Source organism: Zingiber officinale, chromosome 9B (genome assembly GCF_018446385.1).
Source record: "Zingiber officinale cultivar Zhangliang chromosome 9B, Zo_v1.1, whole genome shotgun sequence".
NCBI lineage: Eukaryota > Viridiplantae > Streptophyta > Magnoliopsida > Zingiberales > Zingiberaceae > Zingiber > Zingiber officinale.
In genome coordinates this window covers 37,791,743-37,819,136 of record NC_056003.1, presented here as the reverse complement: position 1 = coordinate 37,819,136, position 27,394 = coordinate 37,791,743, and the positions used below count along the sequence as shown (strand labels likewise).

Sequence of the window (27,394 nt, the reverse complement as noted above, 5' to 3'; positions counted from 1 at the left end):
CTTTGGACTTCTGTCTAAGAGCGAATAAATCATGAGGGGTATTTTGATATCTTTGACTAGTAGCAAAACGCCTCAAGAATACCATCTTGAAATCTTCGAAAGAATGGATGGAAATTGTTGAAAGGTGATTGAACCATCTCTGTGTCGAACCTGATAGAGTCATCAAGAAGACCCGACATTTAACTCCATTTGCATACTGGCGCAATAAAGAGGCATTTTCAAACTTACAAATGTGGTCTTTAGGATCCATTGTGCTGCTATACTCTTCAATTTGTAGAGCTTGAAAATGTTTATGTAGCTCATCTTTAAGGATAGCTAGCGAGAAGGGAGGGCCTCGAGTGTCTTGTACCTTGCCTAAAATACATATTTTTTTTGTTGGGGGACTTCGACGAAGAGTTTCCCATAAAGACCCTAAATATTTCTCTCTTATATTGGAAATATCAACTGGGGTATGGAACGCCTCTTTAGGGATTTCCCCTAGCCAAGCCGACCTTTGCTGCAATGTTGGTGAGGCCTCAATAGGTCGAGATGAGTGTTCATTTGGGGGATGAGTCCCTTTGGTGTCGACGGTTGAGGTTGCGCTTGAAGCATCGCTTGCACGGTGATCGCCACTAGTTTGTTGAACTACTCCGTCATCATGGCGATGACATTTGATTTATCACTATCTCCCGTGTTGGGTCTTCTGACGTCGTCCATCTCATCGAGCCTTAGTTCAATTCTTAACTCAGTATTTCCACATACAACGTCAATTTGATCCTGCCTAAGAACGTCAATGGTCAACTCATCGATAAGGTGTCACTGACGTTGACTTTCTAGGAGATTGCATGACCTCTGATCTGAGATGAGGAACACAACAAGAAAATAGGTTAGAATGACGGCCGGGAGGGTTCTTGGCGCAACCACTCCAACGCCAAAGTAAGATTTTTGTGGAAAGGAAATGACTATTAGAATTATGATATTTTTTTGTGTGTATATGTGTACCTCTCATAAGGATTGGTCGGTCCGTAGTCGAGAGTTAGGGGTTCAGTGACTCAAAGTCAAGAGTCGGGACTAAGTGTATCTCTCCCATCTGAGGTGGACTCGTAGGTCCGTAGCGGGAAGTTAGGTTTCAATGACTTAGAGTCAGGGAGTTAGGACTTAGTGTCCCTCTCCCATCTAAGGTGGACTAGTAGGCCATAGTCGGGAGTTGGGTTTTGGTGACTCGAGTCGGGAGTTGGGTTTCGATGACTCGAAGTTTGGGGGTCGATGCCCTATAACATAATCTTTAACTATTTTACTTAAGTAAATTATGAACTTTCAATCCACTCGACCCTTGATAATTTTTTCCATCCATATCAAAATGGAATGAGAATAAAGTTTTTAAGAAGGTGTTCAAAAAATCAATTACTAATAACAAGTGGAATTAGAATGGTAAATGAGAATGACTGTGAATAAGTTTAATGTAAAATTTGGTAAAAGGTCATTTAATAATAATAATATATAAAATAAATAAATTAATATTTATTTTATTCATAAATAAATTTTGAACATGCTTATTCATTAATTTAAATAAAAAGTAATTATAAATTTATTTTTTTGATTTAAATACATAAAATTTATAAAAATTTATTTTTTTAATATATTAAAAATAAAAATATAAGTTTTTCATAAATTATTAGTTGAGTTTGAGCTGCAGTTGAACTCGATAAAATTTTTAATAAATAAATTTAAATAAACTTAAAAACAAATAAACAATTTAAACATGCTGTTTAGTGTCACGTGAGTTACATGCGTCGCCTATCTTGAAGATCCGTCTCGTTTCCCTCTTTCTCTTACCTGCGTGGCTGCGCGTGTGCTGAACAGCTGCTGGCGGCCGTCGATGGTGGCGGCGGCGAGGGTTTTGGAGTCTGCTATGCTAGGGATAAGCCGTACCCCGTTCTCTTCGTCTTCATGCTTCTACGGATACTCGACGCTGCTATTCCGATGCCAGTGGCCACGGTTCTATTCATCTGGCTCCAGGTTGAGCATGAACCTCAGGGCTGGAATCGTTGGCCTCCCTAACGTCGGAAAGTCTACCCTCTTCAATGCCGTCGTAAGCTCCCCGTTCATACCCATGTACCGTATTCTTTTGTACTTGCAATCCCTTTTGCTTTTTGGTGCTGGGAGCCAAAAATAGATAGGCTTTTGTTATCAAAGAACAGTCGAAAATGAAAAAGAATTCCATTTTAAATCACAATTGTGAATGAGTATGGTCTTTTTTGGTAATTCTGATTTAAGTTATCTTACGATTTGATGCCTTGTTTTCAGGTGGAGAATGGGAAAGCCCAGGCCGCTAATTTTCCCTTTTGTACCATAGAGCCAAATGTTGGCATAGTGGCAGTCCCTGATCCTCGATTGAATGTACTTGGAAAGCTTAGTAAATCTCAGCGGACAGTTCCAGCGTCTGTAGAGTTTGTTGACATTGCTGGCCTTGTCAAGGGAGCAAGTCAAGGAGAGGTAAACAGTTTGTTATTCTGTTTATTGTGTTGGTAAGTCACTAAACGTATTGATATAATTTTGTGCTTAGGTTGGTTCAAACCTATTAGCTATTACTAACTGAGTTCATCTTCCCAAAACAACTGAAATTTGGTAAAGAAAAGGACTTACTTTTAAATCATGTATCTCCCAATTTTTAATATAGAATGAAGTTGTCCTAATTGGATACACATTCTTTTTCATAGTTGTTATGTATTAATTTATGTTGAATGTATTAAATGTTACTTTGTACTTTGTAGGGAGCATGATCCAATATGTTACTGTTGTTTTTTAGTCAGTGATAATCTGTTTGTATGTTCTATTTTCTTGATTGTCCTAAACATATCAACAATTATGTCCACAATTCCTCATTTACTTTAAAAGATTTCTTTCTAAGAGATAGTGACAAAGTACAATCAACTATTAATAAAAGGTTCATTCAATTCCCACTGGAATACTTGATTAGGTTCTTTCATTGACTGATTTTAGTTTAATACAAAAACCTTGGCCGCATTCTAACAATCTATTTCCCATTTATGATCTTCATTGGGTAGTAAACTTGGTGATTAAACTCACGGGTAGGCCCATAAATTGAGCTTGATTTTTTAGTCAGTATGGACAATGTACTAATGTTGATCAGTTAAAAGGCAAACCTAAAGTGTTTTTTGATGTCAGTTATTTAGATTTTGGTATACTAGTGATTATTGTATTACATTGAAGGTATAAATTGACAAGGTATTTCCAAACTTTTTGTTAAAATAAGTAATATATAAATTATACTTGTTTTAAAACTTTTTTTTTGAAGCACTAGGTCTTCTTGAATGATTAGTATCATTTTGTAGATATTCTCCTTTATCAGTGTTTAATCTGGATTTGGTAATTGAAAATCACTTTAACATTTACTTTAAGTCTGTTTATATAACGTACTTTGTCCAATCTAATCCATACTGGTCGTTCGTGTCTGAGGAGGAGTCTTTAACGCAAGTAAGATTCTCCTAATAACTTATGCTTTTGGCAAGAAGCCACTATCCTGTAAAATTTCACATAGTATTAGAGTAGGAGGTCCTGATTTTTTTTTTTTAAATATAAACCTACCAGTTCAGCTGAGTTAGTCTACATGTTGGATCTGAGTACCGCAATCCACTTTTCCTTATGTGAGTTAGTGTATCAATAGTAAAGTATGAACTCCTTTCCTAATATCGTGAGTTTATGGGATAAGTGGTCATTTGCAATAAGCCTTCTCAGTTTTCATATAAATTATAGTATGGAATTGTTAGTTTGTGTTTTCTTAATAACTTCATAAGCCAATTCCTGTATCTGCAAGTTAAACAGTCGCTGTAAAATGCTAATTTTCTGAACAGGTGTTTCTTCTCCATCAAGGACATTCCTGAAGCTAATTGTAAATAAAATACAATGGCGGACTTCCTGATCATATTTAATGAAGTTTCTTTGCTTTAAGAGTTGATATCAAGTCACTAAAGCATTTTTTAACTGGACTTTACCATCACATGTTTTATGACTTTTCAGGGTTTGGGCAATAAATTTCTTTCACACATACGTGAAGTGGATTCAATACTACAGGTTCACATTTCTAGTTGTTTTTTCAGACATTTTCTGTTTGTCTGTATACTATTTATGTTAGTACATCTAGTTGCTCATCTTAATATTACTTACGAATCTAGTGTTCTATTAGACCAATGACTACATTATCAACAGTGAAGTTACAACATCATGATGCCGTAGGTCCCTTGGCGGCCGGTTAGAGAGGGGTGAATAGCCCTGCAAAATAAAACGAACATTCCTCGAACTTTTACAGCTTAATTAAACTAACACTTGCATAAATAAAATAAAAGACTAAAAAGAAGTAAACTAAGAGTAGAGGCACGAAGGAGTTACTTGGTTATAACCGGGGAGGTTGTTAATCCAAGAAAGTTAAAAGCTCAGTAAATAGTCAGTCTCCTTCAGGCGGAGAAGTCTCTTACAACGTTGATGGTTCACAAACAAATAATAGAACAAACTAAAAGTGTTTACAAGTGTTCTTCAGTGTTGTTCTTAACCATTTGGACCAGAGCTGTATTTATAGCCCTGGTCCGGGCGCTTGGAAGGGTTTCAGGCGCCTGAGAGGGGATAAACTTTTATCCTCGTCACAGTGGAACATGCCACGTCGCGTTCCGAATAATTTTATGCTTCGGGCCCCCGGAATGGTTTCGGGCACCCCGGACAAGTCCAGGCGCCCTGAACCAGCTCGGGGTGCCCCGGACAGGTCCAGGCGCCCTGGATCAGCTCGGGGCGCCCTGGACAGGTCCAGGCAACCTGGACCAGCTTGGGGCGCCCCGGACCGAAAAATCAGCTTTTGTTGATTTTTCGGTCCCGGTCTTCCGCTCGCCTTGGTCCGGGTCTTTCGCTCCGGTTTCGCTCGCATTGGTCCGAATCTTTCGCTCCGGCTCCGCTCGCTTGGGTAATCTTGGCCATCCGGAATAGGCCTCACCCGAACCCAACTTCCGGCCTTCGAGCAATCTTCCGCTTCGACTTCTCGTCCCTCGGAATCGCCGCGTGCTTCCTTCTCATCCGCCGGTGTACTCTTTCGCAGCGCCTCGTCCCTCAGACGTACCGAGCCCGCCGGCTATCTCCCGTGTCGTCCTTCTCGCTAGCGTCTTTTGTTTGTCTCCTCGAGCAATCTTCCACTTTGACTTCTCGTCCCTCGGAAACACAGCACACTCCCTTCTCGTCCGCCCGCGTACTCTTCCGCAGCACCTTGTCCCTTAGACGTACCGAGCCCGTCGACTCTCTTTCATGCCGTTCTTCTCGTTAGCTGCGTCTTTCACTCAACTTCCTGTGCTCCTAACTTCCTGCACACTTTGACACAGGGGTTAAATACCAATAGGACTTAACCTGACTTGGTTGATCACATCAAAATCACCTTGGGGTACTTACAATCTCCCCCTTTTTGATGTGAGCAAACTCAAGTTAAGCTAGGGTAAACCATAAACAAATAATAGTTATAATTTTTGGAAATTAAAAAAATTTGTACTAACTACCCTCCCCGAAACTTAATATTTACTACTTCTCTTTTTGTTCACATTAAAAATTGGGTACTTTTAAAATGACTTTGGAAAAACTAACTTTAAAGTCTAAGGGAAAAACAAAAATATGAAAGGTTAAGTTTTAAAAACTTTGATTTTTTTTTAAAAAAAAACTCTTTTAATTGTTGAATTTTTTGCAGAAAAGTTTGCATTTTGATAATTAGTTCATAAAACTTTTCTAACGGGGAAAAAAATTGTTTAGATAAAATTTCATAGAAAAATAAATTTGCTAAAATAACTCTAACAAATATGATTTTTATTAATTAAATTTTTAATGATAAGAAATTTTGATAGATAATTTAAAGCATTTTTATAACTATTGAATACTTAATAGTTAGTCAATTAAATACTTATTTCAATAATCGACTTCCAGGCTGTGGCGAGGCACTAGGCCTTCTTGGATATTGAAACAACAACCACTTTTTAGACAAAATCTTTTAAAGAAATTGACTATTTAATTTTCTCTCTGAAAGCCCCAAGTCCAAAAACAATCATCTTAATCATGTTTTTGGAACCCAATATAGGTTCTTTCCAACTGGGTTAATTAAAAATTTTCGAGGAATATACTTTTTAGACAATTTTCTAATTTTCTCTTTGTAGTATCTAAAGTTTCAATTTAATCCTTTATAGTTCCTGAAAGTTGAAGCAGACAAATTTAAACATGCAAAATTTTTTAAATTTTTTATGTTTTCTGTTTGATCCTTTAAATTTGCATTCTCAATTTTCAATTTTTCATTTTCAGTTTTAATCTTGTCGCGATCTTCTAATCGACAAGATATGACTAAGGTTGATTTTAAATCCTTATTTTCATTATCTAATTTACAACAATTTTTTGATAATAGCTTTATAAATTCAAACATTTTATTCGGAGGTAAGGATCGTACTTGACTTACCTTATTGATCTTAGAATCTGATACTCCTCTTGTAGAGCTGCTTTCTTCTGATGTTCCTCCCCCTTCATCGATGCTTTCTTCCGAAGAATCTCCCCCTTCATCAATGCTCATCTCGGATGAGCTTTTTTTTCTTCAGGTACGTACTCGGCTATAAGAGTTATTCCGGTAATTTCCTCGGTCTCGGATTCTCTTGACGACGACTCAGTGTCCATCGAGGAATTGGATTTATCTTCTTTAGGTTCTTCGTAGAGTTTCAAGAATTTTTCCCAAAGTTCTTTTGCACTCTGATATTTGCCGATTCTATCGAGATCTTGAGTCAGTTCATTGATGCTTCTTAAGTTCTTTTCCTTCTTTGCTTTTGGGCATATCAAAACTATACTTAATTGTTAGTAAATATTAAAATCGGTTTTAAAATATACCTCCATTCGGCGTCTCCAAAACGCGAACTCCCCCTCGAATACTGATGGGCAGATGCTTGCATCGACCATTTCTTGTGCTTCAGTCGGCGGATAGTCCTTCTGAAATGACCTCGCTCTGATACACTTGTAGGTCCCTTGGTGGTCGGCTAGAGGGGGGTGAATAGTCCTGCAAAATAAAACGAACCTTCCTCAAACTTTTGCAGCTTAATTGAACTGACACTTGCATAAAAAAAATAAAAGACTGAAAAAGAAGTAAATTAAGAGCAGAGGTACGAAGGGGTTACTTGGTTACAACCGGGGAGGTTGTTAATCCAAGGAAGTTAAAAGCTCAGTAAACAGTTTCCTTCAGGCGGAGAAGTCTCTTACAACGTTGATGGCTCACAAACAAATAATAGAACAAACTAAAAGTGTTTAGAAGTATTCTTCAGTGTTGTTCTCAACCATTTGGAGTAGGGCTGTATTTATAGCCCTGGTCAGGGCGCTTGGAATCCTTCCAGGCGCCTAGGAGGGGATAAACTTTTATCCCCGTTGTAACGGAACGCGCCACGTCACGTTCTAGATAATTTTTTGCTCCAGGTGCCCGAAAGGGTTCTGGGTGCTCGGAGTCCGGGCGCCCTGGACAGGTCCAGTCGCCTTGGACCAGCTTGGGGCGCCCCGGATCGAAAAATCATCTTTTGTTGATTTTTTGGTCCCGGTATTCTGCTTCGTTTTCGCTCGTCTTGGTCTGGGTCTTCTGCTCCGGTCCCGCTCGCATTGGTCCGGATCTTCCGCTTCGGTTCCGCTCGCTTGGGTGATCTCGGCCATCCGGAATAGGGCTCACCCAAACTCAATTTTCGGCCTTTGAGCAATCTTCCGCTTCGGCTTCTCATCCCTCGGAATCGCCACGTGCTTCTCTCTCGTCCACTGACGTACTCTTCTGCAGCGCCTCGGCCCTCGGACGCACCGAGTCCGTCGGCTTTCTCCTGTGCCGTCCTTCTAGCTAGCTGCGTCTTTTGCTCGTTTCCTCGAGCAATCTTCCACTCCGGCTTCTCGTCCCTCGGAAACACCGCACGCTCCCTTTTCGTCCGCCCGCGTACTCTTCTGTAGCACCTCGTCCCTCATACGCACCGAGCCCGCCGACTCTCTTTCGTGCCGTCCTTATCGCTAACGGGATCTTTCGCTCAACTTCTTGTGCTCTTAAGTTCCTGCACACTTAGATACAAGGGTTAAATACCAACATGACTTAACATGACTTGGTTGATCACATCAAAATCATCTTGGGGTATTTACAGATGCATGGTAACAAGACTAAATCATAGAAGTCCAATAGTAACAGGAAGTCATAAAACACTGTTCAATACAAGCTTGGAACATAATGCTGTCTTTAGAGGAAACAATTTGAATCACCATATTATGAAAATCAAACTGGTAGATACTAATGATTACGTGAATATTAACAAGAAAAAAAATACAAGATATGAAGAAAATAAAGTACTAGTATAATGTTGTTGCCTGATGTCATTTTATATATGGCAAATATAGAGTTCCTGGAACCAACAATCCACAAGTTTAAAATTTACATATCTTATTTTTGAATGAGGACGAATAAGAACGAATTAATCTTTTCCTATCTATCTTCATTATCTGCTTGCATTTGATCTACATCAGGAGAGTGAGGCTTTCACCTGAGAAATAGAAGCATTTGATTGGTTTGCCAAAGCCAATCTAAATTGCTCTCCTACAAAAAGAAAATTCTTTAATTACTCTCATTCCGTAATTCTCAGCTTTTGTTCATATCATTATCTTCATCTCTTGGTCATCGAAGGATTTGGTCTTATCCCAACACCACAAATATGACAATCTCTCTCTTTGTTGACTACTTGAGAGTATAAGTTATTCAGTTCCTTCTCCCTAGAACTGTCTTCAAAATCACTTGATTGTTATGTTTGTTCCTTTAACTTTCTTATTAATCACAAAAATATAGGGATTGATAATGCAGTAAATGAATTAGAAGTTAAACTCTTAAAATTACAACTAAAAATTGATAAACTTGCACAATGTTTATACCTGCCTAATCTGTAACAGGTGCTCCACCCTTTTAATATGTAGTATACACTTTGTCTTGGTAGGAACTATGCTTTTGCATCCTCCGGCGTGAAAGCCTTGCCAGGAAAATAATTAGCCTAAATTGTATATCAAGATACTAGAAAGAATAAATATTATACCATGCTTACAAAAAGCCAAAAGTGAAAAGGGTAGCAAATTAAGTAATATCTTCTGATGTAGGTGCTGAAGCCAAAATTACTTTCTTTGACAATGTTTCATCAAAATCTTTCTCCCTTAAGTTTGCTTTTATAATTCTTCCTAAAGTTATCCCATTTTTATCATTATAGCGTGCTCCATTTTTTTCGTAGTATTAACGTCTCCTAAAATCAAAAATCTGAAAATGTGACTATCAATAGTAAAATAACTTATTAAAATAATATAATGCTTATTAAATAAGATTAAAAGTTAAGGAATATACTGTTGGTGCAGTTAGCACTAATAATCAAACTCAAGTTTTGATGTATGACAAAAGGGACCCTTTGGATCTTTCTCGATGGGTAATCCACTAAAATTCTCTACCATTAAACTTTTGGTAGAGTAATCGAATAAAAAAAAAGAAGTGTAACAAACCTACACTTCCTTATGCAATAATCGAATTAAATAAAATCGTTACCCATCACGAAGATGGAGAATTTGATTGAACTGGTGTTGGTTTGGCCTGTGTGCAGCAGCGTCGTAGCACAGCAGTAGCACCAAAGAAAAATCAAGGAAGCTCGTAAAGAAGTTATGTTTGAATAGGTCATTGGAGGCGCCTCCAATGACCTGAGGCGCCTCCCATGGCACTGATCCGATTCACATTTGTCGCCACCTCTATCCACTTGAAGCGCCTCTAATAGCTCTGAGGCGCCTCTATTAGCTCCGAGGCATTTGCAATCATCTTCGAGGCACCTCCAATGGTCGAAACTTTATCTATGAAGCTTATCTGCGCGAGCGTGCTTCCATCCGTTCCAGGGCACCTCAAATTAGCTCCAAGGTGGCTTGAGCACTGTTCATCCGAGATTGACTTTTTGCAATTAACTCATGCAAAAACAAGTTAGTCCAATAACAAAAATAACATGTAAAATAGAGTTAGCACATTAAATAAAATAAGATTATGAGCTAGATCCTGTCTTACCAAGACAAGGATGTAGTCTTGGTCTCAATCTAGATTTCCAAAATGGATCTAAGTTGGACTAGCGCTTATGGGACTCGACTTGGTTGACTTAAAATTAAATTAAATTAAAACCTCAATTAAATTTAATTAAACTTAATTAAGACTTAAATTCAAAACTTAATTAATATGCAATAACATCTTCTACTTTTTTTAGGAATCTAAGTGGATATTGGATAGTGGATATTCCAAACACATGACTCGAGATCACACCAAATTCACTAAACTAAAACTCAAGAGCCTACGAACAGTCGCCTTTGGAAACAACGACAAACTTAAGATAATCAGAATATGTAGTATTGAACTCGAATATGATTTCTTTATTCGAAAAGTATTACTTGTCGAAAATTTTAAATTTAACTTACTTAGTATTAGTCAGTTGTGTGATTTTGATTATAAGGTTAAGTTTCTATCATTTGAATGCTTGATTAAGCACACAAACAACCCTAACACAAAACTTAAGGGCTTTAGGCTAAATAATATCTATGCAATTAACCTAACTAATTCGTCACTTAAGTGTCACTTGGCTAATGCAATTCCTTTCTCACGTGCATCGGTCCTACATAGTTTCATTTAGTTCTGATAAGGATCCTTACAATTAACACAAGAAACTAATATATCTTAGCAAAAATTTAACTTTCAAGAAACAAATACAATAATAACAATGCAAAATCAATTAAAGACATCCTATGTTCCATAAGTAGCCAAGTAAAATCTAATCATTTCAGAAACCACGCATCTTCTACCAACTGATTAAATCAATTGAATCTATATTAATAAATTCTAGTGGACAACTATATCCAAGAACTTGTACCATAAACCATCAAACAAATAAACTTCTCAATGTCAAGTCCAATCACAGACATGCAAATGACTAGCAATATATATATTAGTGTTAAGCTTGGGCCTGTGAGCGGAGGCTATCTTCAAGTAGATTGCAAGGAGATGGTAGTGTAGATTGAGCTAAGATAGAGTTTGAGAAGAGTCATGGATATTGAGAAACTTGTGGTGGAGATGGAGTAGAAGGTGTTGGAGATCAAGAAGAGGGCTGTGGAATCTGGTGAGACCAAGAAGAGTGTGATTTGAGATCGAGGCGATGTTGACTTTATTTAATCAAGTTAATTATCTTTTTTTTTTTTTTTTTTGAAACTACATGGCCCATGGTTTGTTTGGTCAAAATAAGTAACCCTATCCCAAGTTGTTAGTGACCAAATACCAGAAAAGTTATATGCCAATTTTTCCTGCAATGTCAAGTCTTGGTTTGTAACGTGAGCGTCAAATTCCCTTATGAATTAACTAATAACTTCTCTTTCTTTTTGGATCAACTGAATACTTTTAGCATGGTTCTTTCAGTATTTTTTGAATGGATTTTCTTCATATTCTGCATTCCTCAAGTATTTTTGGATGGGTTTTCTTCATGTTCTATGCTTCCCAGGTAGTACGTTGCTTTGAGGATAATGATATTATACATGTGAATGGGAAAATAGATCCAAAATCAGATATTGATGTGATCAACTTAGAGCTAGTATTCTCAGATCTTGATCAGGTTGACAAGTTCACTATATGTATTGTTTTGCTAAGTATCTTGCTAACTTTAAGAGCTGAATGGACTCTGGTTTTATCCTTGCAAGAATTGCAGATTGAGAAAAGGCTAGATAAGCTTAAGAAAGGCAAAGCAAAAGACACACAATCAAAATCGAAGGTAAATCACACTGATAGCCAGTTTATTGGTTGAATCCGAGATGTATTTTCTTTAAGGTTTACTTAATTCAAGCAAGTTTTTTATTTTTCTAATATGATTCTATTTTCTTCAATTATCATGGCCATTGCAGGAGGAGGCAGAGAAGTCTGGATTGGAAAAAATTCAGAAGGCACTTATGGATGGAAAACCTGCACGATCTGTTTCTTTAACAGAACTGGAGAAAGATTCTATACGTCATCTCTGTTTGCTGACTATGAAACCTGTCATATATGTAGCTAATGTTGCAGAGTCTGATCTTGCTGCTCCAACTAATAATCCTCATGTCAAGGAAGTGACAAAGCTTGCATCAGAATTACAATCTGGCATAGTGACAGTATCAGCACAGGTTTGATACTAGTAAATGTGCATTCGTCACCTAATTGAGGATTTGTTTTACCTTCTTCCTTGAAGAATTTTTGATTACATGTTCCGTATTGTTATTTATTTTAGAATGTCAATCTGTCATAGAATCTGTCCTCTACTTTTGACAGGTGAACATGCTTTTAGCATGTGTGTTATTCACAATCTGATGAACTTAAGTAAATTTAAAATTTGTAGCTTTGTTAATGAACTTATATGTTTCTATTAGGGAATGCGGAAATATAATGCTACAAAAAATTTATATGTTTTTCCAATTTCAACTTAAATTTTCCAATAGCATATATTTCATTTAACTTCCATCAGAAACAAACAACATGATGCAGAATGGGGACAAACAAACTAACAAAGATAATCAATAAATTTTATTAAATTGAAAGATGAAATAACAAGAAGAGTTGGGGCTTCTTTCAAAGGGCCAATCAAAAAAAACAAAAATCTTATTCCCTGCAAATTCGGTAAGTAAATCAATAACTATTACTAAAATAACTTTTTTCCCTAAATAATAGTTGAACTATGAGTTAACTAAAATAAAATCTTACAACTTTTAAAACCCATAAATTTAAAGCTTTCTGATTCATAAAACTGAATTTTTCTGCATCACAACAACAACAAGACTTAAACCATAAGCCCAACTGTTTGGGTTTACGAATGAATCTTTTCCAATTTTTGAGCTCTATGGAAAGTCATATCTTTAGTAATATTAAGATTGTGTATCTTTCATGCATTTCCAAAAATCATTTCCTATTGCAGTAAGGAGATTATTCTTGTTATCTACTTGAATCTCCCTATATTCTATCTTACTACCATGTTAGCATCCATGAAAGAATCCTGTTTTCTTTCCCATTATATAATTTCTTGCAATTACTATATGTATCCACTTGTAATAGTGCCTTTAGCCCAACTTTTTTTTTTGAAGGAAATTTAGTATTTCTCAAATCTGACTGGTATCTGAGACTTGAGCCTTCTCTCTTCCTTCTCTGCTTCGTTCTCATTGGAGTTCATTCTTGATCAGTGCCTTCTGTTTTGATACATGTTTGAGGGCGGTGTCATCTGCGAACATGATGTTATGAACACCCTCCGTGCCTTCCACATCGCTGTACTGACTGTCTTTTCCTCTCCATCAGTTTGTGAAGATTTTTTCTCTTCCCCTTTCAACAATCCTGTTACAACCACAGTTCTCTATGTCCACTTACAAAATAACTTTTTTTTTATATAAAAGAGGTACAATTCAAAAGAAACTCTAGATCTCGAAGCTGCCTTTGCATCGCTGTCAATCACTCCTTCGCAAAGACACTCATTATTTGATTCTCCGTCAACTTGTTAACCTCTATTATCACGTAGTTATGTTATTCCCTTTGAAAGTTTGCATGTTGTACATCTATGCTACTCTCTCAAGATACTGTGGCCCTTAATCCATTCCAAATTCACTCTCCCTCCTGTTCATCAGTTTGTCTTTTGATTACTGGATTTTAAGTGAGACTACTATCTTCCTCTAACAACTTGATCTTTTTCTACTGTCTTCTCACCAGATGTCAGTGGACGAAAGCGGAAAACTGGTAACTCTTTACTCTCTACGACCTAATCCCAACTATGACCTTGTTAAACTATTTTAAACTCTGTTAAAATGGGACACCTTTCGTATTTCATAGAACAAACTTAAAGTCAGTTAAAGTGTCGTCATTTGAGATAAAGTAGGAGTAAATGCAGGAATTCTACTCTCTTTTACATGAGTAAATGCAGGAACTTGGCTTGTTTACTTCGCTGATTATTTTTTCTTTTCCCTTCAAATGGAAATGCTGTTTACTTTTTTTTTGTTGTGCTACATTTCGTCTATTTTTTCGTTCAAATGCTAGTATCTCTGTAAAATGGGGGAAATTATTAAGGATTCTCCTATCCCCTAGGTAATCCTTGACACTAATTTTTTGTCCGTAATTTTATTGGCTATGATTATGAACTTATATCTACAGATTTTTTTTGACAGGGGAGTTAAAAGGAGATCATTCTGCTAGTTAGCCACCTATTTCACCTTTTATTTCAATTTATTATGGTATTTTACCTAACAACATTCTTACCTTTCATGTTGGAGTGAAAAATGAGGAATATGAGAGGGTGCATGGGGTTATGGGTTTGGAACAAAAAATGAAGAAGAAAAAATTATATTGGGTTTTGTGATAGCATATGATCTTATATTAGTTAATACATTTTTACGTCCAAAAGTGAGAATAATAAACCACAAATTGACTTTCCTATGGTTAGGAAGAGGGATAAAAAGATTTGTAAAGATTGCAAGGTCATTCCTAGAGAAAGCTTAAACATAGGTTACTAATGTTGGATATACGCTTCAATAATAGTATCAATAGAAGGAAAATATACATGACTTCTAGAATTAAGTAGTGGAAGTTAAAAGATGGGAAGCAAAACATATTTAAGGAGAAGATAGGAGTTCATTATGTGAAATATACGGTGACTCTAATATGAGATGATATTAAAATTGAAAATAGTAGCCAAGAGTGTACTCGATGAGTCAAAGGGACATGCACTACCAAGTAAGAAATCTTGGTGGTGGAATGAAAAAGTACAAGAGAAAGTGAAAGAAAAACAAACAACTTATAAGGAATTATATATTTATAAGAACAAGGAAAATTTTAAAAATATACCATAGCAAAAAAAGGCTAAAAAAGCTGTGAATGAAGCAAAAAGTGAAACTTTTGAATGACTATATCGAAAATTGGATACAAAAGAAGGAGAAAGAGATATTTATAGAATAACTAAAGTGAAAGAGAGGAAGGCAAAAGATCTTATCCAAATAAGATATATTAAAGATGAATGTAATAGAGTACTTAGTAAATGATGGAGAAATAAAAGAACGGTGTAATTTATATTTTCATTAACTTTTTAATGAAGGTTTAGGTGACCAACTTAACTTAGGTAATTTAAGTAGGTCAAATAAGCATAGAAATTTAAATTTTTATTGTAGAATTGAAACTTTAGAAGTAGAACAAGCTTTAAATAAGATATAAAATGGAAAAGTCATTGTACCAAATGAAATTCTGATAGATATATGGAAGTGTTTAGGGAAACAGGATATTGAATGACTTACAAAATTAGTTAACATGATATTGAAAATGAAAAAATGTCTGATCAATGGAGGAAAAATACTTTAGTTCCTTTATATAAGAACAAGAGAGACGTACAAAATTATGCAAACTCTAGGGGTATTCATATTCAACTATTGAGTCATACCATGAAACTTTGGGAAAAAATAATAAAAAAATTAAGGAGACCACGGTGATTGAAAATCAATTTGAGTTCATGCCTAAAAGATCGACAATAAAAGCTATACATCTTCTCAGACAACTAATTAAAAAGTATCGGAGCAAAAACAAGATTTACACATGGTAATCCTTGACAATCATTTCTGTTTGTAATTTTATTAGCTATGATTGCGAACTTAGATCTATATATTTCTTTGATAAGGGAGTTCAAAGGAGATTATTCTTCTAGTTAGCCACTTAATTCACCTTTTATTTCAATTTACCATGGTATTTTACCTGCCAACATTCTTACCTTTCTTTTTTATATGATTACTTATGACTATTAAATGTATCCACATGTACAAACGAGAGCTATAGCTTTTAGAATTGTTGAACAATATTGGCATATATGCATCTCAAGTAAAATTAGATAAAGATATCAAATTAAGGTTTTGGGATGATCTGGATGAAGTATTACAAAATATTCTACCAAATGAAATGATTTTAATAATAGACGATCTAAATGGGTATGTCGGAGTGAAAAATGAGGAATATAAGAGGTTGCATGAGGGTTATGTGTTTGAAACCAGAAATGAAGAAGAAAAAATTATATTGAATTTTGCGATAGCATATGATCTTATACTAGCTAATATGTTTTTTAAGAAAAGAGATAAACACTTGATCACATTCAAAAGTGAGAATAATAAATCGCAAATTGACTTTCTTATGGTTAGGAAGAGGGATAAAAAGATTTGTAAAGATTACGAGGTCATCCTTGAAGAAAACTTAACTACCCAACATAGATTACCAGTGTTGCATAAATGCCTCAATCATAGTATCAATAGAAGGAAAATATACACGACTCCTACAATTAAGCGATTGAAGTTAAATGATGGGAATCAAAACATATTTACGGAGAATATAGGAGTTCAAACATTACGTGAAATATACGGCGACTCTAATACGATATGAGATAAGATGATATCAACGTTGAAAATTGTACCCAAGAGTGTGCTCGGTGAGTCAAAGGGGCATGCACCACTAAGTAAGAAATCTTGGTGGTAAAATGAGAAATTATACGAAAAAGTGAAGGAAAAAACAAACAATCTATAAGGAATTATATATCTGTAAGAATGAGGAAAACTTAAAAAAATATACAATAGCCAAGAAAAATGCTAAGATAACAATGAATGAAGCAATGAATGAAATTTTTGAATGGTTATATCGAAAATCGAATACAAAAGATGGAAAAGAGACATTTATAGAATAATTAAAGTGAAAGAGAGGAAGACAAGAGATCTTATCCAAATAAGATGTATTAAAAATGAATGTAATAGAATACTCGTAAATGATGGAGAAATTAAAAAGCGGTGGAATTTATATTTTTTTCAACTTTTTAATAAATGTTTAGGTGACCAACCTTACTTAGGTAATTTAAGTAAGTCAAATGATTATAGAAATTTAAATTTATATTGTAAAATTCAAACTTCAAAAATAGAACAAACTTTAAATGTGATGTAAAGGACCAGATAATATTCCGATAGAGGTATGAAAGTGCATAGGGAAATAAGGTATTGAATGACTTATAAAATTATTTAACATGATATTGAAAACGAAAAAAATATCTGATTAATGGAGAGTAAATACTCTAGTTCCCTTATATAAGAACAAAGGAGACATACAAAATTATGCAAATTATAGGGGTATTAAACTAATGAGTTATTCCATGAAACTTTGGGAAAGAGTAATAGAAAAAAGATTAAGGAAGGAGACCATGATGACTGAAAATCAATTTGGGTTTATGCTTGGAAGGTTGACAATAGAAGCTATAAATTTTCTTAGGCAACTAATTGAAAAGTATTGGGAGCGAAAGAAAGATCTACACATGATATTCATTGACTTATAAAAAGCTTATAATAGAGTGCTAAGAGAAATTATATAGAGAATTCTAGAAAAGGGAGGTGTTAGTGTAATATATATTTAACTAATTAAGGATATGTATGAGAATGTAATGATCAGAGTGAAAATTTTTGGTGGATTAATTAAACATTTCTAATAAAGATAGGGTTATATCAAGGATCAATTCTAAGTCCTTATTTTTTTATACTAATTATGGATGAACTCATTGAGCACATTTAAGATGCAGTACCGTGGTGTATAGTGTTTACAAATGATATTGTTTTGGTAGATAAGACATGTGTAGGACTAAATGTTAAACTTGAATTTTGGCGGGAAACACTAGAAGTGAAAGATTTTAGGTTTAGTAGAGTAAATAAAGAATATATGAAATTTAAATTTAGTAATACTAGATGTAATGGAACAATTGTTAAGATAGGAGATGATGACCGAGAGTTTTAAGTGTTTAGGATTATTTTTGCAAAAAGATTGAGAGAGATGTCTTACATAGAATACAAATATGATGGTTGAAATAGAGAAGAGTGTTGGGTGTTTTATGTGATCGTAAAGTATCTTTAAAACTTAAAGGAAAGTTCTACAAAATGACGGTTAGACCTGTTATGCTATATGACGTTGAATGTTGGGCTATGACTCGAGCACATTAGTAGAAGATGAGAGTTGCAGAGATGATGATATCAAAGTAGATATGTAGACATACGAGCATGAACAGAATAAGAAATAAGAGCAATAGAGAAAAAGTATGCATTTATTGAGGAAAAACTCCAAGAGACATGTTTAAGATGATATAGACATGTAAATGTTCTAGTTAGATAATGTGAAACTATGACAAATATGCGCATCAAATGAGAAAGAGAAAGATAGAAAAAAGACTTGGTTAGCAATAATAAAATAAGATAAAATTTATTTAAATATAGATGATGATATAGTAGGGGATAGAACCCAATGACGTAGAAGGATCCATATAGTTGATCTCACATAGTGGGATAAGGCTCGGTTGTTGTTGTTGTACTCTTCTGCCAATCTTTACAGGTGATCTCTATTGAATGTCGTATGTTAGTAATAAAAAAGATGTGTCTCATTCATGGGTCTCCAATAATGATTACCCATTGTGTGAACAGAGTGGTGTGTAGCCATGAATTGTCACTTCAAATCCGGAAACAAAGCAGCTACAACATTTTTAGTTTTGGCAGTCCACTTCAACTTCATTTCTATTCAATTCTCAATTCAGAACCAAGAAAAGGGGCAATAAACCGAAGTCTCTCTTTTCTTGCTTATCTTGATATTATGAACTTTTTGAATTAGATATAGGATACACATCCGAATCTGATCCATCCTTATATGTATATATTACAATCTAACTGTCATTGCTCTTTCCATTTATGCTGTTCCTTTTGGACTATCATCAGGTGAATTCTGATGTGTTGATTTTACATATTAGGTAGAAGCAGAGCTTACTGAACTGCTACAAGAGGAGAGAGTTGAGTTTCTTAAGTCCCTTGGTGTTGATGAAAGTGGTCTTGGTAATCTGATAAGAGCTACATACAAGCTTTTAGGGTTGCGGACTTATTTTACATCAGGGGAAAAGGTGAGCTTTTGCTATAAAATTGATCAGTTCTTTTTCGTTGCTTGACTACTGTTAAAGTGGGGTGAATTATTAAGGTTACCTTCTTGGTAGCCCCCTCTACTTGATATAGAGTACTATTGTTATTCTTTTACATTTACACCTTTCCAAATGGTATATTTACAATTGACACTATTTTGTTTATATTTGTTCCTAGCACTCCTCAAGCTATGTTAAAAATATTGTAAACCGCTTATTATAAATATACTCTCAATTTTAGGTACTCTCATACTTATGTTCTATTTACTCCAAAGCGCGGATGAAGAACAACAAGGAATCAACGGTTTCCTCAAGGGAAGGGAAGAGAAAGGCGAAGGAAAATAGATAAAAGAAGGAAACAACAAAGGATGAGGGACAGGAATTCTTCCGGAGGGGAGACCGCTAGAAGGAAGAAGTCAGTCATGGAGCATCATGACAGTCGTGTCAGACGACACCGTAGGCTGGCGGAGTGTGACATTGGTGACAGCGTTGCTGCAACTGAGCACAGAGATGCCGTGCTACCTGCGGCAGGCGAAGGAGGTGACAATTTCCATTACGTCGACACAGGCTGCGATCTCTAGCACGAGCGAGCGCAGAGCATGACAATGACCGGCGGTTTGTCTTGGGCTTGTTCTTAGACTTGGCGAGGCGGTTGCTGGGTTGGTGGCCACAACCTGGGGCGTCGGATCCTCCGTCCTTGCTGTGGTTGCTGGCGACAGCGACGACGACATTCTTCTTTGTGTGCGTGGGGGTTAATGGGGAGTGATTGGTGCTGAGGTTGGGGTTGTGGAGGTGGAGTATGGGGGAGGGGGAGGGGAAAGGAGAAGAGGAGGTGGCGATGATTGAGTTGACTCTAGAGATGTGGAAGCTGACTTGGTGTTGCAGGCAGAATGCTCTGGCGAGAAGTCCAAGGAGAAGGTGTGGGAGATCTTGAGGTTGCACATGGTGGCATGGAGGAGATTGTCTCATCTCTCGCTTCCGTCCAATTTTGAGGGGGCGAAAAAAGGGGAAAAAATAAATGGATTTGAAATCCGTTCTCAGTTATTATTTTTATATGTAAATAGGCGAAAGGATCTCGACTCTCGTATAGTCCGTCCTTTTCTAATCCACGCTTCGGAGTAAACAGGGCATTAATGATGTATTGGCTGATTATCATATAAAGAGGTGAGAATCTCCATGGACTGCCCTTTTTCAGAACAACTGTGATTTATCCTCTTGCAGAATAGGATTGGAAGCATCGTGCATGGTAGCCGGTTCATCACAATATAATTTCATTGACTCACTAGGAATATTACCTTGTTTTTGAACCTAATAAGCTTACATGTAGTGTGAGGGAATGAAGATCAAGCATGTTTTCCTAGTTGGAAAGACTGACACTCTACTTTAAGTTAGACAGACTAAGAACCATCTTCTGTAGACTTTGAGGTTTGGATGGTCTAGACAACTATGAATTTGAAGTGGAGAAGAATCAACTACTAGATGTAATCCATGAGATTCATAATGTATGGATCACCTTTCCGATCCTTAATTTTTAAATATGATTGAAAATAGAATCAACTTAAAGGTTATTAATTAATTTAGTGATTTTATTAGTTATTCATAGATAGTAAATTGAAAGAATATTTAGGCATAAAATAGAGAAGAAAATAGTAAAAAGGAGTCATCTTATCAACACATTTCACAAATGAGAGTGACCTATTTGTTAGAGTGGCATGTATAGGATGCAAGACATATGCTTAAAGGCTCTTGATTCTAGAATCCAAATATTTGATCCAGAAGCATGTATCATGCAAGCATTAAAAGTAGCATTCTAAATTAAGGGTGTCATAGTTTAACGGTGCATTCTAGGCAGCTCTCCATTGAAGTAGTGATTTATAGTCAATTGATATCCCAACAGTGTGATTAGTAGTAAAAAGCTTGCTGCCAAGGATACCATCACAAGGACCATGCTTAGGGCTTCTAAACAAGCCAAGCTTTGGGGTGTTCAAGCTTGTTTGATAAGGTAACCGAGCCAAGCTGAGCCTAAAATGAACCAAGCCTTTGAAATGATTATTTAAACTTGGCTTGGTTTATTTTTGATGAGCTTGGGCTTGACTTGAGTTTGGTTCGTTTAGATGTTATCGAACTTTCAATTCAAGCTTGACTTGAGTTTGATTTGTTTAGATGTTATCGAACTTTTAATTCAAACTTATTTGAGACTTTTGTTTATTTGATTGGTTATTGAGCTAATGAACTTGATAATTTAAACTTGTTTGTTTATTTTAAAAGTTTTTTTATTTATTTAGTATGTTGACAAGAGTTTTATTAATGAGCATGATTCACGAATATTGTTCACAAACGTTGTTCACGAACATTAACGAGTTAAACACATATGCGTTTAAGCATGTTTGTTTAGTTTAATAAGTTATTCAAGCTTGTTTATTTAATTGATCTTATGTGTATTGAACAAATATAAACAAGTTCTTACCAAACCAAACACTAAGTTTGTTCACGAATATTCAGTTCATTTACAGTCCTAACACTGCTTCTAGTGAGACATACTGTTGTGCTAGGAGAGAGGTGATCTCATTCCAAACCAAAAGAATCCGAATGTGATAGCATGCTAATGTTTCTGTGCTTGCCAGAGGAGAAAAGACCGGAAATCATCAGGAAACAACTTTGAAACAGATGTTGAAGGATTTGGAAGCTTGAAAACTGGGAACAACTTATTATTACTAGGACTTGTTATTTCTTCCTACCATACATGACACAATATGACATGGATATGGGTATGAAAAATGAGCTTGAGGATCCGCACTTGTATATGGAAGAAGAACCGTAAAATGGGAGATAGAAGATCGAATGAGGAAACTAACCTCCTCACAAAGATATTAGGTTGCATGAGGGAGCGACATCAGCTGACAAATCGCCTAGGGGGCGTGCTGGAATGGGGATTAGGTAGTGCAAAGCAGAGGACCGGAGTAGAGGACCAAAAGTGAAGGTGAGTGTGAAATTATGTTTATAAAACTCATGTATGATATAAGATATTTAATAACTTATGACTTATTATAGAACTTATATATTATATATCTTATAATTTAAATATAATGTATATAACTTAAATTAGGATATATAACCTATATATCTTATTATAAATTAAATTAATTCTTATTTTAAAAAATATTAGATAGATTAATTTTTGAACTTAAGTTATGTTAATTTAGTTAATAGATTAATTATTCTGCCTATTAATTTGTTTATTAATTAATTATTAAATGGATTAAGATAATAGATTTATTTTAAGTATATTATTGTTGTATCTTTGTGCCTGTACCCTAACTTTTGACTCATCTTAGACGAAGTCTCTGTCCCTTCACTTTGAAAAATTATGTCTGAAAAATTATGTTTGACACTTGGATCTATAATCGTATCAGATATTCATAACCAAATCCAAGTAAATAGAATAAGTTCAGAAGCAAATAACTAAAAAATTGGAAAATCAGATCAGCAACTGCTTGCTGCAGACATACTGGTTAAGGAGAACCAGAAAGAAATCAATTAATTTACTGATGCTGGGATAGATTGAAATGGTGGACATCTGCTATAGGAGACCCAGAAACAGAGAAATCTGATGATCTGGAAAAAAAAAAAATAGCAGTAAAAGGAAAGGCTAGAAAAAAAACTAATACTTGATGTAGAAATGTGGTAGCCAATTGCAGCAAATCTGATCTGCAGAGATGGCAAATCTGAAGAAATCAGAAGAGTTTTGGGTCACTGATGACAAACTGTGAGCTATGAGGAAGAAAAGCAGCAGGAATGATGGAAAGTGAGCTAAGAAAGAAAGGAACAAGAGTACTGCGCAAAGGGAGAGGAATATACTAGATCAGATCTGGTCCGTGCTAGGAGTTGATCAACACAATGCTCTGATAACATGTTAAAGCGGAAAAAATAATTATTAGGGTACCTCCTAGGTGGTCCCCTCTACTTTAATATGGATTACTATTACTATTCTTACGGTTTAGATTCCTTCCGTTGATATATTTCCAGTTTAGTGCTATCTATTTACAATTTGCTCTCAACAATTACTTAGATGTGTTCTTATTTTGCCACAGGAAACAAAAGCGTGGACAATTCTTGCAGGTTGGTTGTGTATGGTTGCTAAAAGAAAGTTCATATTTTTTGGTCATGTCAAAAATGATTCCTAGTGATCATATTACATTCTTCACCCAACAGGCATGACTGCACCTCAAGCTGCTGGAGTTATACACTCTGACTTCGAGAAAGGGTTCATTCGAGCAGAAACTGTAGGTTGACTGTATTTATTCCAATAAATTAAATAAGTCAAGCATCTACCTGGAATTCAGGATGATAATGTTCTTTGTTAGAGAGCAATCATAGCGATACTGATGTAGTCTGCATAAAGCATAGGGATAAAAGATGCATGTATATAGTCGACTCTGAATAGTCGGGACAAACATGATATGCATGATCTTAGTGCTACATCATCATAATTCTTCTCTTCTTTTGCTAATTGGAAGATGGTTTCACCATCATTGTTGTACTAATTTCCTTGCTAATGAAGTATGGTACTTCTTTGGCAGGTCTCGTATGATGACTTTGTGGCAGCTGGCTCTTTAGCAGTTGCAAGGGAGAAAGGAGTTGTAAGTTCAATACATTATTCCCCGATTCGTTATGTTCACGCTATTAATGCTTAATTTCAAAATACTGTGAATCCAAATTTTACAATCCATTTCTCTTGATGCAGCTGAGATCAGAAGGAAAAGATTACATTGTACAGGAAGGAGATGTTATGCTTTTCAGATTCAACGTTTGATGATGAGCCTTGAGTAAACTCTTCTCCGGTCTTTCTTATATGAGATGATGTTTCTATGCATTTCTGTTTCAATTTATATTTGCTAAAGTTTGAAAATCAAAGAAGGGATTTATAATTCAAATAGAATTTCTCGATATATTTTGTTTGTTGGAGATGTAAAATTTTGAGCTAAGGTGCTACTAATTTATATTCTTTCTACACATTACGATCAACAATGATTGGTCGTCAAATATTTTTGATAAATGCAAGGGATTAAAACATTGCTGTTTCATATGTTTTGTGTTTAAGGTGTGTTTAAGTGATTGACTAACTTAAACCCTTGTCTAGCTTTGCGTTCCTTCAATTTGATTTGCTTAAACTAGTTAAACATCTCTACATGTCTAGCTTACTTGACTAGATTTACCTATCTATTTCGCTTTGCCTACTTAGCCTTCTTGGTTCACCATGCTTGCCTTTTTAGCTTAGTTTATTGGCCTACTCCATTTGTTTTGCTCAACTCACTTGAATGTGGCCATCCTCCTAATTTTCTTACTCAATTAAGTGAAAATAATAAATATTCTCTAGAGTAGTGTAATGAGCAATTAAATAAAAAGACAATGGAAATACGAAAATTGGCATTTTAAATTTATTTTTGTATTCAAATCTAACAGTATATTATTTTATAATTTGTAAGGAATTCAACAAGTGACAAAATAATTTATTTGTAAACAAAGCAAGCTCTCATATTAATCCCATCTTTTCTATCAATTTTACCTCTTCAAACTGATTTTAAAATCTACAGAGTTTATTCAAATATTGATACAATTTATATTTAGGTGGTTATATTAATATTTAGATGGACTTTTGAATTGTTTTTTTTTAAATTAAGTCAACTAACAATATTATTCAAATCATGTAGTTGATTATGTGATTTATTCAAATCGCGTAGGTGGGTTTGGTAATTGGTATTGTCTAATGGGTTTTGGATTGTTTAAATCACGTAGTCTTGTGTGGATTTATTTTCCATTTTATCCCTCTTAAAATGTGATTGTCTGAAGCATGGATGTGGTTTATGCTGATACCGTCTGTCTCGTTCCTGCTTTCATTGGCGAAATCAAAAACTCTAATTCTCACCGATAAAATCGACCTAAATTTCTACGTTTTATTTCATCGATCCGTCTTCATTTAATGTTCTCCTGCAAGAAAAATAAGGGCATCCACAATGCTATAATATTATAACACCCACCATCTCATCAAAAAACATAAGGTCCACTGTATATAATCATTATAACAACATTTTTTTTCACTTACATCTCTTTTAATATTAACATGAGTCTCACATCATCTACTCATTCAAAGGTTTGAACATCTTTGAACACTCTCTTTTCTCTCTCTTGTGAATGAGCATTATAATATTCATTCATAATAAAAAAAGATATTAAATAAATATTATAATATTTATTTAACGCTCAATTGAGGATGCTCTAATACGTAATAAATGTGGGAAGATATTACATATTATCTGTATGGTGGAAATTTAATTTGCGTACATGTTCACCAGCAAATCCCTCCGTTTTTTCCGTATGGGGTAAGATGTGTAATAAATGTAGTTCCAAAGTTTTAATAGTCTGCATGAAAAGTTTTCAACGTTTTAGCAAAGAGCATTAATGCCAACTATTTAAAAGTACTTGACTTTTAAATTTAATATGGAGCAATTTTGTTTTCATCTATTTTTATAATTTTTTTTCTTCAAAATATCACTCTCTCACCTTACTTTGCTTGTTTCATTTTCTCAGACTAAAAATATTTAAGAATCAATAATCATGAATTCCAATCAACTGTATCACTAGTCAATATTTATATGCCTTGGATGCACAATCACACACCTTTAGTTTTATATATATACACTCTGAGGTGGCAATCGATTTGGCAGGAGGGTAGACCTCCCACGTGGCCGGTCGTCCCCTCAGGTGTACAATCTAGAACTCTACGAGAACTCTCATTATGTACGTGGCTTTAATGAAGAAGTTCTTATTCATAATAGGAGAGGGATGCCTCCATATATAATGGTGAGGATGAATTATCTTCACTTATTTTATAAATAGAGGTCATCTATTTTACTAATACATGTGGAGAGACTATCCACTAAATCACAAAAAGTGATTCAGAGGATCTGTTCTGTTCTGATGGAAGAGAGCTCTTTCTCATAGTGATTTCTGTTTTGGAAGCCGCTTCTTCCCTATTTTTTTAATTAATGTTTTAAGTTTAGTTTTTTTAAATAATAAAATATTAAAAAAATAATAATTTATGAGAAAATATGAGACCCATAAAAATATTATTGAGAGATTTTTTTAGATAGTGGACTATATATATATATATATATATAAACTTAAATTTGATAGATCGAATTAGTGCGATAGAGGGGGGGGGGGGGGGAATATCGCGCTTTTAAAACTTTTCTTTATCTTTTTAAAATCAGAGTTGTGCAGCGGAAAATAGAAAGAGACAAGTTCATTTACTTCGTTCAGAGCCTAGCTCGACTCCTATTCGAAGGTCCGCAATCCTTGATCGCACCGATGGGCAAATCACTATAACCCTTCTTTCCGAGATCCTCGAAAAGAAGCAGATCGTACAAATGAGCAAGATAGTAACAACCCTACTATCTTGCTTAAGTGAATTACAATGCAAGCTTATATAAAAATATACCGACAAGTAAATGCAGTTGAAGCTTTGGCCGACACTTTCGGATAGTGTAGCTTGCTGAGCTAATGAAGGCTTGTAGCACGGTTTGCTTGCAGAACATAACTTGAGTTAATCAGAAAGAGTTGTACTGAGCCTCAGACCTCGAGCTCCTTTTATAAGTGCCATTGTTGTTCGGTCGACCGAACCCGCTCCTTTCCTTCCTGGCTGGAGTCTGACGCTAGCACGATCTTTTGCATTAACTGATCTTTAATGGTTCGGTCGACCGATCCCGTTGTTCGGTCGACCGAACAGTGGCCTTCCGTGTTCGTCGAGATCTGCACTTAATGCTCCATTAATGATTTTATTGTTCAGTCGACCAAACTTCATTTTCGGTCTACTGATCATGCTGTGATACCATGTTTGTGAGCCTGAACTGTTTTGCCAAATTTGCCTGTTCGGTCGACCAAACCTTTTTTTGGTCGACTGATAAAATGCCTTGATCGGTCGACTGAACCTCCTGTTCAGTCGACTGAACCCTTGGTAAATTGAAGGTTTCTGAGTGTTGGTCGCGTGGCCGCTGACAGAACCTGATTCTGAGTTCTGAGTCAAAAGTTATGATCATTTGAAGTTCAAGGGGTCATATGATTCTGCAACACAAAGTTAGTTTGATATAACAATAATATTCCTGCAAAACAAAGTTATCACAGATATAATACATGAGTAGTAATATGCATGAGTATAACAGTTAGGACTATCTTGATCTCAACTTGGAAATATTTCCGATTTCTTCAATTGGATCGGCGACCTTAGGTTGTTCCCTTCAGGAACCCGACTTCACTGTTGCTCCTCCAGTTATTTACCTCAACCTACCTGCCAAACGTTAGGTCATCCATACCTGTTTGGA

At 35.4% G+C, this 27,394-nt stretch overlaps 1 protein-coding gene and 1 long non-coding RNA gene across 2 annotated transcripts; one reads left to right on the top strand and one right to left on the bottom strand.

Moving 5' to 3' along the window:
- Nucleotides 1-1,764: 1,764 nt before the first annotated feature.
- Nucleotides 1,765-24,100, top strand: LOC122023637 (ribosome-binding ATPase YchF-like). The gene is made up of 11 exons (XM_042581866.1): nucleotides 1,765-2,071; nucleotides 2,287-2,475; nucleotides 4,021-4,074; nucleotides 11,559-11,669; nucleotides 11,763-11,825; nucleotides 11,956-12,210; nucleotides 18,855-19,001; nucleotides 23,108-23,135; nucleotides 23,229-23,299; nucleotides 23,597-23,656; nucleotides 23,761-24,100. The coding sequence occupies exons 1-11, from the start codon at nucleotides 1,859-1,861 to the stop codon at nucleotides 23,827-23,829; spliced, it is 1,260 nt and encodes a 419-aa protein (XP_042437800.1). The 5' UTR covers nucleotides 1,765-1,858; the 3' UTR covers nucleotides 23,830-24,100.
- On the bottom strand, nucleotides 13,163-23,100 carry LOC122023638. Its single transcript, XR_006123174.1, has 2 exons — nucleotides 22,685-23,100; nucleotides 13,163-13,405 (listed from the first exon to the last, which is right to left on the bottom strand). It is a non-coding gene; the product is annotated as an uncharacterized LOC122023638 (long non-coding RNA).
- Nucleotides 24,101-27,394: the final 3,294 nt, after the last annotated feature.

Bases quoted from the DNA above. Each gene is read 5' to 3' on its own strand.
- LOC122023637 (XM_042581866.1), top strand. From the start codon at position 1,859: ATGGTGGCGGCGGCGAGGGTTTTGGAGTCTGCTATGCTAGGGATAAGC. The intron at 11,826-11,955 runs GTAAATCACACT...TGGCCATTGCAG, and splicing joins ACACACAATCAAAATCGAAG to GAGGAGGCAGAGAAGTCTGG. The intron at 23,136-23,228 runs GTTGGTTGTGTA...TTCACCCAACAG, and splicing joins AGCGTGGACAATTCTTGCAG to GCATGACTGCACCTCAAGCT.